The sequence below is a fragment of the Protopterus annectens genome, chromosome 1.part1 (assembly GCF_019279795.1).
Source record: "Protopterus annectens isolate FY-2018-M chromosome 1.part1, PAN1.0, whole genome shotgun sequence".
Lineage (NCBI taxonomy): Eukaryota > Metazoa > Chordata > Ceratodontiformes > Protopteridae > Protopterus > Protopterus annectens.
This window is the reverse complement of record NC_056726.1, coordinates 787,870,112-787,882,371: the sequence shown is the minus strand read 5'-3', so window position 1 is coordinate 787,882,371 and position 12,260 is coordinate 787,870,112. Positions and strand designations below refer to the sequence as shown.

Genomic DNA, 12,260 nt, shown 5'->3' with positions numbered 1-12,260 from the left:
AGTGGCGTACAGCAACAGTGGTCCCTCTCCACCAAGGTGGTGCCTCAATGGATCCTGGAAACTATCGCCCCATAAGCCTGACTAGCTTGGTCTGCAAAGCTATGGAAAGGATCATCATGGACCTCATAAATAAAGATATTGGAGACCTACAGACACTGGATCCTACCCAGTTTGGCTTTGTTAAGGGCAGATCCTGCCTCTTAAACCTGGTTGATTAATTTGAAACAGTCACCAAGGCCATTGACGAGGGGAAGGTGGTCCACACAGCCTACCTGGACCTCGCAAAAGCCTTCGATACAATACCCCACTCAGGCATTATAGATAAGCTCACCAGCTTAAATATAAACCCCTATGTTACTAGATGGGTTGCAAACTGGCTCAAGGACAGAACCCACATGGTTAGAATTGCTGGAGCCATGTCAGACTCCAAACCAGTTACAAGTGGCATCCCACAAGGCTCAGTCCTGGGACCTCTCTTGTTCGGTATATATTTCTTGGTGGTACAGGCCAACACGGAAGGACTGTGGCTGACCAAGTTCGCAGATGACTGCAAACTGGGCGCCATAATCAACTCTCCAGCCGACACAAGCATCCTCCAAAAGGGCCTCATAGAAACAGACAACTGGTGCCAGAACCATGGCCTCAAGCTAAACGCCAAAAAGTGTATAGTCATCCCCTTTGGCAAAAACAAAGTGCCCACAAATTACCACATAGGTGGTAATCCATTAAGTATAGAAGTGGCCAAAGTGGTTAGAAAAACATTTTATATAGCCCACCTAATCATGAAGGGATTCACATCTAGATCAGGGGAGGTCATCGTGCCTCTTTACTCATCCCTCATCAGGCCCATAATTGAGAACAATGCCCCTTTTGGGATGTACCTTACCAGACACCTGCAGCAACTGGAAAGACCCCAAAAGTACCTCACCAAGAGGATCAAAGGGCTCAAACAGATGCCATATGCTGCCCGGGTAAAGAAACTCCAGCTGTACTCAGTGGCATACTGCCTGCTCAGAGGCGATCTGTGCCTGATGTATAAAGCCATGTCCAACCCGGAATTAACGGACATGCTGCACCTCAGAAAATCCAAATCCCATCGAGCTACGCGCTCGAGAGACTTGAACCTCAGCACTGAAATAAATAGGACATGCTGGAGGGACAGATTCATAACTCAGAGGCTCCCTTCACTCTGGAATAAAATCCCAGTCCAGGTTAGGCAGAGTCCCACATTGACTCTCTTCAAGAGGAATCTTGATGAGTGGATGGGAGATCGTAGGTTTACCCCGGCTATCATTTCTGTGTCACTGTTAAACAGAGGCAGAGTATACTAACCTCAAAAAAAGGCATAGCAAAATTAATTTAAAATGGGTGGCGAAAGCCAAACACACTCTGGCTAGGCTTATAAATGCCCTAGGGTAGATAGCCTAGTATGAACCTATGAACCTATGAACTTCTAAGCTGAGAATTTGCATTGGTTACAGACCATGCCTCACTGTTCTGGTTGAAAACACATCAGGATTGTAACACAAAATTATACAAGTGGGAAATTCTCTTGCAGCCTTTTAGAGTCACGGTGAAACACAGACTGGCATTGACTCACCATAATGCAGATGGCCTACCTAAGCCTCATAGACCATCTATTGTGCAGGAAACTGCCCTGAAAGCTGGGGGGAGCATTGTCTGTTTCTGTTTTTTTTTTCTCACCAGAATAATGTATAAAAATAACACAAATAGTTGCTGCTTTAAGAAGGAAGATACATTTTTATATTATGCACAGAGCTGTATGTAGGTTATCAAGTGCCCTAAAAAAATCATGTCCTCCTGAAGCTGAGATCCAGAAAAGTAAAAGAAAATGTTTCTGAAACTGTAGCAAGGGCTGCTGCAACTGTAACAAGCAACTTGCTTTGGTCACTGACAAATACTGAGCTTCAACCAACAAAGCAGTTTAGCATTTATTTATTAAGTTTTTATGTTCACCTTTTGACTTCATAAATGAATGCTGATACTGCACTCATATCCCATCAGCACCTGTCAGTCATGTCTCCTAATGGTTTCAACCAGGGGGCAGTCTCCATCTTCACCCCACTCTAGTTAGTTCAGTTAATAGTGTCAGTTATGCAACCAATTTTACTTAATAGAGAAGGCCATAGCCCTACCAAACTAGAGAAGCTGACCTTTCACAGAGTGGCTGTGACTTCAGTTCTGGGTGCGATGCTGCAATAAGGAATAGCATTGTGGACTATTCTGAGAAGATTTGTATATTTTCCTGTGGAGGAATCCAGAGGGGTGAGACTCTATTGGCAAGCATCCGTATGCTATGGCCTTTGATTCCTGTTTTCTGCCAAAGTATAAATTAATTATTGGACTGTTTTGGAAGTAACAATTTTTACTCTGTCTTTGTAGGCTTTGCGACTGTTGAATAGAGGCATTCTGCATGTTTTTTTTCTTTTGTTAAGAATGTTATTTTGGTGCATTGGTCTGTTTAAGAAGTAGCCCGCATCACTGCATTTTGTTTTGCTATGAAACACAACCGCATGCTTCTGACAAATACCAAATATATACCCCTTTTGGTATATATCTTACTAGGCATATTCAGCAATTCGAAAACCCCTCATAGGTTCCTAACTAAAAAAGATCATAAGCTTAAATGACAAGATCTACCATGACAGACTGAAAGCACTGTCCCTTTATTCAGTGTCCTATAGACTCCTTAGGGGCAATGTATACCTTGACTTTTAGGCCAGTAGGGATCCACTAGTCCAAGACCACTTACATCTTCACAAATGAAAACATCCCACTAACGCTATAACCAGAAATATAAACTTGCTTTAACAAATAAGGAAAACAAGGTGGGGAGACAGACCTGTCACTCATTGCTTACTCCTTCACTGGAGCAAACGTCCACTTCAAGTTAAGCAATGTGACACACTATTGTCCATTAAAAGGAGTTCGACATCTGGATGGATATCCACAAATTTACCCCTGGTTTGAATGACATTTAAGTCCTTTAAGAAGGAGGTAAAGTCTAGATGGGGTACTGGTGTAAATGGTCACAGGGCCCAGTTACTAATGAATTTTCAATGATTTCTATAATTCTATACATGTACGGACAACGTCGCTCTGACATGTCAAATGCAATAAACTGTTGGATTAGGGAATTAGTTCTTTGTTCCTGGAATCCACAGTTCATGAATCAGGTATCATAATCCTGCAGCACAAGATATTTTATGTATCAAAAAACCCAGACTTCCAAATATTCCGTTTATCTGTTTTTCCTTGTATTTTCATTTTTCATTAGTATTCCCGTTGATTTCAACAGGAAGTATCGACTGTATAGTTTAATGGTGGACTGGGCTTCATTTTCTTTCCACAACTTTTCTTAATGGTCTGTCTCTTGGCTAGTTTTCTATAGTACTTCTGAGGTAACTATCCATTTTTATACTTTTGGTGTCTTTTTTTATTTGTTTGTTTTTTAAGGTAATGTTTTGAGTTAACATGTTTTAGGTGAACATTTTACTTATGTGTTTTACTTAACTGTTTTGTTATTTATTGTAGTTTAATTCTGGGACAAATGTGCCAGCATTGCTGTTTTTGTTTGACTAAATGCAGTTTTTATTTTATTTTAGTTTTGTTTCTTTTTTTTTGTTTGTCATTTTAATAGTGCTACCATTTGTATGGGGAGATTGTTTTAGGTGAGCTGATTTGTCTTGTGGGGTGCTTATTTTGTGTGTACAATGTGCGAGTTTTTTTTTAAATTTACATGTGTAGGCTGAGTAAGTGTGATTGATGATGCAGACCAGATAAAATAAATGCTTGATGACACATATCTATGCATCTATGCTTCTGTGTGTATATCTACCTACATCTATATCTATCTATATCTATCTATATATATATATATATATATATATATATATATATATATATATATATATATAAAATGATTATATACCATATATATTGTCATATATATGGGTCTGTTTTCGTTCATTGAAGGTACACCCTACCGAAACTCCATTTCAGCGAACGTGCAGTTTCACGAAAATGCACTTTTGTAAAACGCACATTACTGAAGCATGGAAACATGAAAATAAATACGAGCAACACATTTCTGCAGGGGGGCACCCCCATGTGGGGGAGGTGCGCCCTCACACCCTGCTAATTATATATATACTAACTCCGAGATTGCTCTACAGTGAGGAAAAGGGGACATTACCTTATCCACACTGTACCGTGATCTACATAACCAAACTGCAAATGCTCTACCTCTTCCACTCGTGTTGGAAGTGTAGATAACAAGTAAATAATACCTCACCTGTTGTTCCACAGGATCCCTGAAGCACCACACCTAATTCATTAATGTGGGTTTCGCAAAAGTGTGTTTTTGCCAAACTGCACTTTCGCTGAAACAGAGTTGACTTCTTGAGTTTTCATAGGATGTACTTTCAATGAACAAAAGTAGACCTATATATATATATATATATATATATATATATATATATATATATATATATATATATATATATAATTAGCAGGGAGTCCCCCTGCAAAACATTGGTTTAACATGTGGTTAGGATTTGCTTGATATTTTTTCTTTAGATATATTTAACTGTCAATCTTTTGACCTTTAGATATTTTTGTCAATATTTAGGCTGTGGATATTTAGGCGTCTGATCTGTAGTCATACACCCATCTACATCTATATCTATATCTATCTATCTATATATAAACATATATAGGCATAGATACATAGATATAAATATATACAGAGATAGATATAGATAGATAGATAGATAAATAGATAGATAGATGGGTTTATATTACTTTATCGAGTTTTTAGAAACTCAAAATTCATAAGGTTGGGACCATATGTTCAAGCTTCTGAAAACTCAAAATAAAAAAAAAAAAAAAAGAAATCGCTCTGCAAAAAACATAAAAATTTTTTTTTTCCTTTGTCCGAGTTTTCGGAAACTTGAACATATGGTCCCGAACATATGAATTTCAAATTTCCGAAAATTCGATATTGTAATATAAACCCGAATATGCATACTTATTTATATATGCTATATATATATATATATATATATATATATATATATATAAATATCATCAAACATTGAATGCTCCAAAGAGTGAATACCTTTTTATATTGAGATTAAAAAGAGTGAGCAAAAAAAACCCAATTGTTTTGCAAGGGACAAGCACCCATGCCCCCTGCTAACTATATATACCACCTCAAAGATTTGTATGGGGTAAAGGCAAATACTGTACCAAGATCTTGCAAGCAAGGCAGCCAGTGGGCTGTAAACAAGGGAAAAAGAGAATTCTCTCTCACAGAGCGCTACTATATATTTATCTATCTGTCTATCTATATGGTTCCCTGCATTTTGTCGAATGTTCATCTGGTCAACAAGTGCAGGGGTGGTATTTTATGTTGAATGTACAGATACCAAATGGTCAAAATGTCGAAGGTATGTTTCATTGTGACAGGTGAGTAGAGTTTGGCTGGGTGAGTGTGTTTGTGTATGTGTTTCAGAGTTAGGACTAGGGTCGGGGATAGGTTTTTGTATGTTTGCATGTGAGTGATTGTATTTTAAGGTTAGGGTTAGGGTCAGGTAAGGGGATAGATATAGTTTTGGGGTCTATATCACATTGTCGAAAACCCAAATCATCAAATCACTATTCAGCAAACACACTTTGTGGAAACCTCACTCCATTGAATGGCCGTTTAATCGAAGTTTTTCACAGGGAAAAACAATGCTTGTCCATCATTGGGAATTTGCCCTTTTCCCTCTGTAGTGCAAGATCGGAGTTGATATATTTAGGTAGGGGGGTGTGGGATCATAGGAGGTTACTAAGCTAATGGCCCTGGGGCCATTACAAGTCTAGTCAAGAGTTTATCCCCAAAAAAGAAACTTCAGACAGCACCTGTCACCCCTGTCAATTAGGGTCTCAGGTGAAACACCTGGGACAAATCTGTGGTTTCCCATTCACTCATCAAGGTTGCTCTTGAAGAGGGTCAGTGAGGTACTCTGTTTGACATGTATGGGAAGTCTATTCCAGAGATGGGGCAGCCTTTGTGAGACAAACCTGCAGCAGGTTTTGTTGATGTCACATATTAGATTTAGGCTTTTTGAGCTGGCAATGCATGAGGAGTTAGACTTATGGATATGGAGAATCTCTAGTAGGGCAGGGTCCGATATTGCCTTATAGGCAAGACACAGATCACCTCTGAGCAATCTATACAATATTGAGTAGAGTGATTGTGATTTGAGCCTGTCCACATAAGACAGCTGTTGAAGGCCATGGATTCTCTTTGTGAGGTATTTCTGTGGTCTTTCCAGTTGGTGCAGTTGTTTGGAGAGGTACATCCGAAATGGGACATTATACTCAATTATTGGCCTACTGAGGGAGGAGTACAGACAGGTAATAAACTCTTTTTTTTCTGAATGCAATCCCTTTACTTATGAGATGAACTAAGTAAAAGGCTTTTCTGACCACTGCCATTACATGATGGTCAAATGTGAGATTGTTATCAACCTGAGTACCCAGACCTCTCACCACAGGTTGTGCTTAGGGCATTGTCGTTGATGTGGTAATCAGTAGGGGCCATGTTTTTGCATTTAACTTAAGGCCATGACTATGGCAGCAGTCATTTGTGGCCATGAGACCCTCTTGCAGTATGCTAACATCATTTGGGGAGTCAAAGACAGCACCCAACTTACAGTCATCTGCAATCTTGGTCAGCCTCAGGCCCTTTATCTGTGCCTGGACCTCTGAGAAGTAGATATCAAACAGTACAGGGTCTCAGGACTGATCCCTGGGGAACACCACTAGTGACAGGTCTGCTATCAAAGATGGAGGTGCCTATTTTGACCTTGTGGTTCCTATCTGTGAGCCAGTTGGCAACCCACCTGATGAGATAGGGATTTATGCCAAGTTGTGTTAGCTTTTCGATGATGCCTGAGTGGGGCATTGTCTCATAGGACTTGGCCAATTCAAGGTAAGCTGCATGTACTGACTTTCTATCATCCAGGGCCTTGGTGACAGTCTCAAAGAAGTCAACCAGGTTCAACAGGCAAGATCTGCCCTTGACAAATCCGAATTGTGTGGGGTCAAGTGCTTGGAGATTGCCTATGTCCTTGTTTATGAGATCCATAATAATACGCTCCATGGCTTTAGAGATCAGACTTGTCAAGCTAGTGGGACAATAGTTTCCTGGGTTAGTAGTGGCACCACCTTTGTGCAAGGGGACAACAGTGGCAGTTCTCCCCTCTGCTGGAATGAAGCCTTAACATAGACTGTGGTTGAATAGGGTGCTCAATGGCGAAGCTAGTTCTTGCTGCAGATGGTGCAGAATGCAGCCTGGCATACTATCACATCCCATGGAAACTGTGTTCTTTGTCCTGGATAGGGCCTTTAACACTTGATCTCCAGAGATGTGAGGTGGGGGACAAGTATTGGGGATATCAAATGGGCCTTTGGAAGATAGGGAGTGATGTTTGTGCTGAAACTACCAGCTAGCAAGTTGGTTATGTCAACAGGATTAGTGTAAATGGTACCATTCAAACCTGGGCTTTGCTATGAAGGTTCCTGACGTAACTGAAGAAAGCTTTGTGGTTTCCCTTTGTTACAGAGGCTAGTTTCAATTCAAAACTGGCTTTCAAGGTTTTCACTAGTGATCTAATTTGCTTGTTGAGGCTGAGGAGAGAGGTTTTCCAATTTGGAATGTGTTCCTTTTTTCCCCTTGGACAACAGTTTCTTCCTTTTATTGTAAAGCTGGTTGATACAGGATGTCCACAAGACAGGTTTGTGTTTCCTTGAGGAGCAGGTTTTAGTTCTGTTGGGTATGGCTGAGTCCATGCATTTATACATGTGCTTGTATACTGCACTGGCATACTGTTCAGCATAGTTGTCTGTATCCTCTGAGGGGGTGGTGGTGTGAAGCTACTGATACCCTCCCTTAGGAGGTGATAGTCACCTTTTGAGAAGTTTTTTAGCCTGGTTACGGCTGGGGGGGGTGGGGGGTTGGGTTGGATAGAGACTTTGAATGAGACAGACCGATGATCTGATCTCACCATAGAAGAACTATGGGAGTGGTGGAGCAGTCACCCATGTTGGTGAGAACCAAGTCCAGAATGTTATCTCCCCTTGTGGGGGATGAGATGAGCTGATCTAGTGCGTTAGAACTGATGAAGTCAAGGAATCATTGGGTGAGTGCATTAGTGCAGGAATAGTTCACCCACTATATGGTAGGGTAGTTAAAGTCACCAAGGATCAGGGTGTTAGGGGGTACCTTGATGGAGTCAAGTAGGTCCAGGTAGGAGTAGTGGGTGTCTTGAGTCATGGGGGGGGGTCTATAGCTGGCTATAACTTAGATGGGTGTCTTGCCAACTGTCAGTTGCACCTTGCAGCCCCCCACATTGGAGGGTTTGGGGGGCACTGCCCCCCACTTGGTTAAGTTTTACATTTTTAGAATTTTGTGATGGTCACTAGGTTGGCAAAGTGTTGTTTTTCCCTGTGAAAAACTTTGTTTAAACAGCTGTTTGATGGAGTGAGGTTTTGACAAAGTATGTTCACTGAATAGTGATTTAATGATTTGGGTTTTCAATGATGTGATATAGACTTGTAGTTTTGTTAGTATGTGACTGTGCATGTCTGTATGTTGAAATGTGTCATGTGTATTGGTAGTGTTATGGGAAAGTTTTTTTAAGGTAAGGTGCAGGGTTAGGGTTTGGTGAAGGGGCAGCATTTAGGTTTAGGCTTAGTACCCGTTACAGAAATACACACACACGTTTTATAAATGTAAACATTGTTACTGTTATTGCTTCTGCCATCTTAATTCTAAATATTGTAATGTTGTCTCTTCTGTCATCATACTTCGTTTATAATTGTGCATCACTGTACGTGTATTAAATGTCTTATTACTACAGCTTTTCTCCTTGGGCCTCTACTGAAAGTGGGTTCTATGACCATTTGGACTTTTCTGGTAAACTAATGTCAAATACATAAATAAATATCTGGTGTGTGTGTGTGTGTGTGTGTGTGTGTGTGTGTGTGTGTGTGTGTGTGTATGTGTGTGTGTGTGTGTTTGTGCGTGTGCGTATATCTGTGTGTGCGTGCGCATGTTGTGTGTATGCATTATTTTATTATTTTTTATTTGCCTGAACATCATTGAGTTAAAGCTTGTTGATCTCACTCCAGCAAAACATAAATTAATGAACCACATGGGTCTTGTGGCAGGCAAGTACAGTCCTTCTAACTATTCACTATAGATAAATCAGGACTCAATGTAATGTGATTGGCAAGTCTTGAATTGATGTAAAAATGCTCACAACCACATACATCGTGTCTTGGAGAAATTAAGAAATCAAACTAATGGGTGTGGATCAGCTCCTGCAAGTAAGATCAATGCATTCTTACAGTGAAAAATATTCAAATCAGTTCGCAAACAGTAATATAAAGTCCACACAAACACTGGCTGGGAATATAGAGATAAATCTGTTTTAATTCTAAGATATACATTGCTTACAATTCTTTGTTAATATATCTATTGAGTTAAAATAAAGTTTTTAATAAGAATAATTATTTAAAAATGGGATGATCTAACTGAAAATATTACACATAGTCTTAAAGTGCATATAGCAATTTAGTTGAACATTTTGTTGTTCCAACCAGAGCTGCTCACTTGCGTATTTTTATTCCTTACGTCATGTTATGCTTCTGAGGGAGAAAAAGTAAATTTTGTCTTAAACACAATTTTCTCATTTTGTACTATGATTCTGCGCATTTATATTACTTATTTTTTACCTGTTACGTGCACACGAATTCCATTTGCAGACTGATAGTTTGCATTAGGCTTTGCTGTAAGTTCCACACGACAGAAGAAAATGTTGCTGTCATTTATAGTCAGGTTAGTAATTAGTAATGACAAGTCATTATGTCGTGGATTCCCAATGAGTTTGTAATGGTCACCGTGATTAATTGTTGTTTTGCAATCACCACTTCCACCATGATCAGTACATTTAAAAATGACTGGCCCTTCAAAAGTTTCTACTTTCCACATGACAGTGATGCTGCTATTATAATGCCTGTAGGGATGGGTGAACGAGCAAGGCAAAACGAGAGATCGTCCAATCACACCAGTCACCTCAGGAGGAATTTTCATAGACCAGGCTGTCTCAGGGTTTATACCTGTTATAAAGATGAACAGTACCATAAAATTGTAGGCAAAAGCAAATTTATAAATTCTAGGAAATATGAATGACTTACAGTCAGACTACACATCGTTTAAATTGCAGTTATAAATATTAACATATTAATTCAAGATAGAAAGGTGATATAAAATCCCTACTTGTGCATTACCCTACCTAGTTCTAAAAAAGAATGGAATAATTTTTCTGTATAAAAAATCAGAATGGCATCTACATGGAGAATAAGCTTGTCTATGATGACACAGTAGCACAGTGAGTAGAACTGCTTTCTCACAGCATGGTGTTCTCACCTGGGGGTACCTTCTGTATAGAATCTACATGTTCTCCCTGTGTCTAGATGCTCTGCTTTCCTTCTGCACTTTGAAGACATATGGTAGGTATATTGGGGACTGTTATTGTCTGAAGTGATGTGTGTGTGTGTGTGTGTGTGTGTGTGTTTGTGTATTTATATATATATATATATATATATGTGTGTGTGTGTGTGTGTGTGTGTGTGTGTGTGTGTGTGTGTGTGTGTGTATTTATATATATATATGTGTGTGTGTGTGTGTGTGTGTGTGTGTGTGTGTGTGTGTGTGTGTGTATTTATATATATATATATATATATGTGTGTGTGTGTGTGTGTGTGTGTGTGTGTGTCTCTCTGTGTGTTTCTGTGTGTGATTTCTTTCTCTGTTGGCCTAGTAAACTTTGAGAATGGCAATGGCAATTAATGGGGTCACCATGGGAAATAGATGATCAGACACCAGAATCAAACCCTGTAACCTGAATCTGTGATATAAAGACTTTAGCCATTATGCCAATCCCTCCTCCCTCACAACTCAACAGCAGTGGATGAATGGATGACATATGAGTTAATGTGAGATATTCTATTACTTATTTATTTTCAGAAATGGCAGCCCTTGTTTTAGATGATTATTCTCATATATGCAACAATTTATAAACACTGTCACAGGAAATGGATTATAAGGATAAGACATCAGTTTTAAATCTCTGTGACTAGCCATATGCAACTCTGTTCCTTTTATAAATGAAATACAAAAGTCAATGGGCCGGATTCACAAAGGCTAACACGGAGTCTAAGAGTAGTGTAAGACTCCATGTAGCCTTCGCGATCCAGGAACAGCCCAAAGTCCGTGTAAGAGTCAGTCTAACACGGCTCTTACACGGAGTGGGCGTGGCTAAGCTAATCAGCCCACTTGCAGCCGAATAGCATGCAAATGAGGCTGATTAGCGATCCAGGAAGCCAAGAACAGCCCGTGTAAGAGCCGTGTTAGCTGCAGAAATGTACTCAGTGGACAACTGAGTACGTTTCTGCAAACACGGCAATGGAGCCATGTCAGCTCCAAATAAAGGGTGCATATGTTATAGGCAGCATGCCAATGGCCAAATATGTGGCCATTGGCAATGCAACCCCATGCAAAAATATGAAATATATAATTTTTTTTCGGCAATTGCCGATGTGTAAACCCAGCGCAGCCCCACGCAAACGGGCTGCACTGCTTAAAACATGAAAACGAAGGTTTTAAACCTGCAAATGTAGGTTTTATGCAATACATGGAATGTCAATGGAGGGACCAGCATAGGAAAACCAACATGGCCACCGTGTAGTGGTTGCCAAGGGGGGAAGCCAAGTCTAAGAGATGTAACTAAGCATTAGTAGGCAATCTGATGCAAATTAGGGTAAGGATACTGAATTCCACTGTCACATAGCAAATGAGCACAGTCTGAGTAGTGTAAGAGTTACAGAAGGGGGAGGAACAGAGTAGGAGATAGGTGACATCACAGGGGGGAATGGCAGAAAGGGATGGAAGTCATTGGAAGGTAGAGTGAAATGACAGATGTCAGAGAGGTATCAAGGAAGGAGGTGTGCCTCCAAGTAAACATGAGAAAGCCAAGAAATGGAAGGTGTACACTGTTGCCTACACCAAAGTTTCTTGCTGGACGTGTATGCGCACGTGTGCGCGCCATGAAGCGCGAGTAAGGCGGTGTGCGCGCGTGTAAGGCAGTGTGCGCGCGTGTAAGGCAGACGAAGCATGTGGGAGC

At 40.2% G+C, this 12,260-nt stretch overlaps 1 protein-coding gene across 2 annotated transcripts in view; it reads right to left on the bottom strand.

Moving 5' to 3' along the window:
• SIGLEC15 (sialic acid binding Ig like lectin 15) overlaps positions 1–12,260 on the bottom strand; it is a 333,010-nt gene that overhangs the window by 136,312 nt on the left and 184,438 nt on the right. For both annotated transcript variants that reach the window (XM_044078161.1, XM_044078170.1), the window contains exon 3: positions 9,811–10,194. In XM_044078161.1, the coding sequence (XP_043934096.1) occupies positions 9,811–10,194 (384 nt within the window). The remainder of the gene's footprint in view (positions 1–9,810; positions 10,195–12,260) is intronic.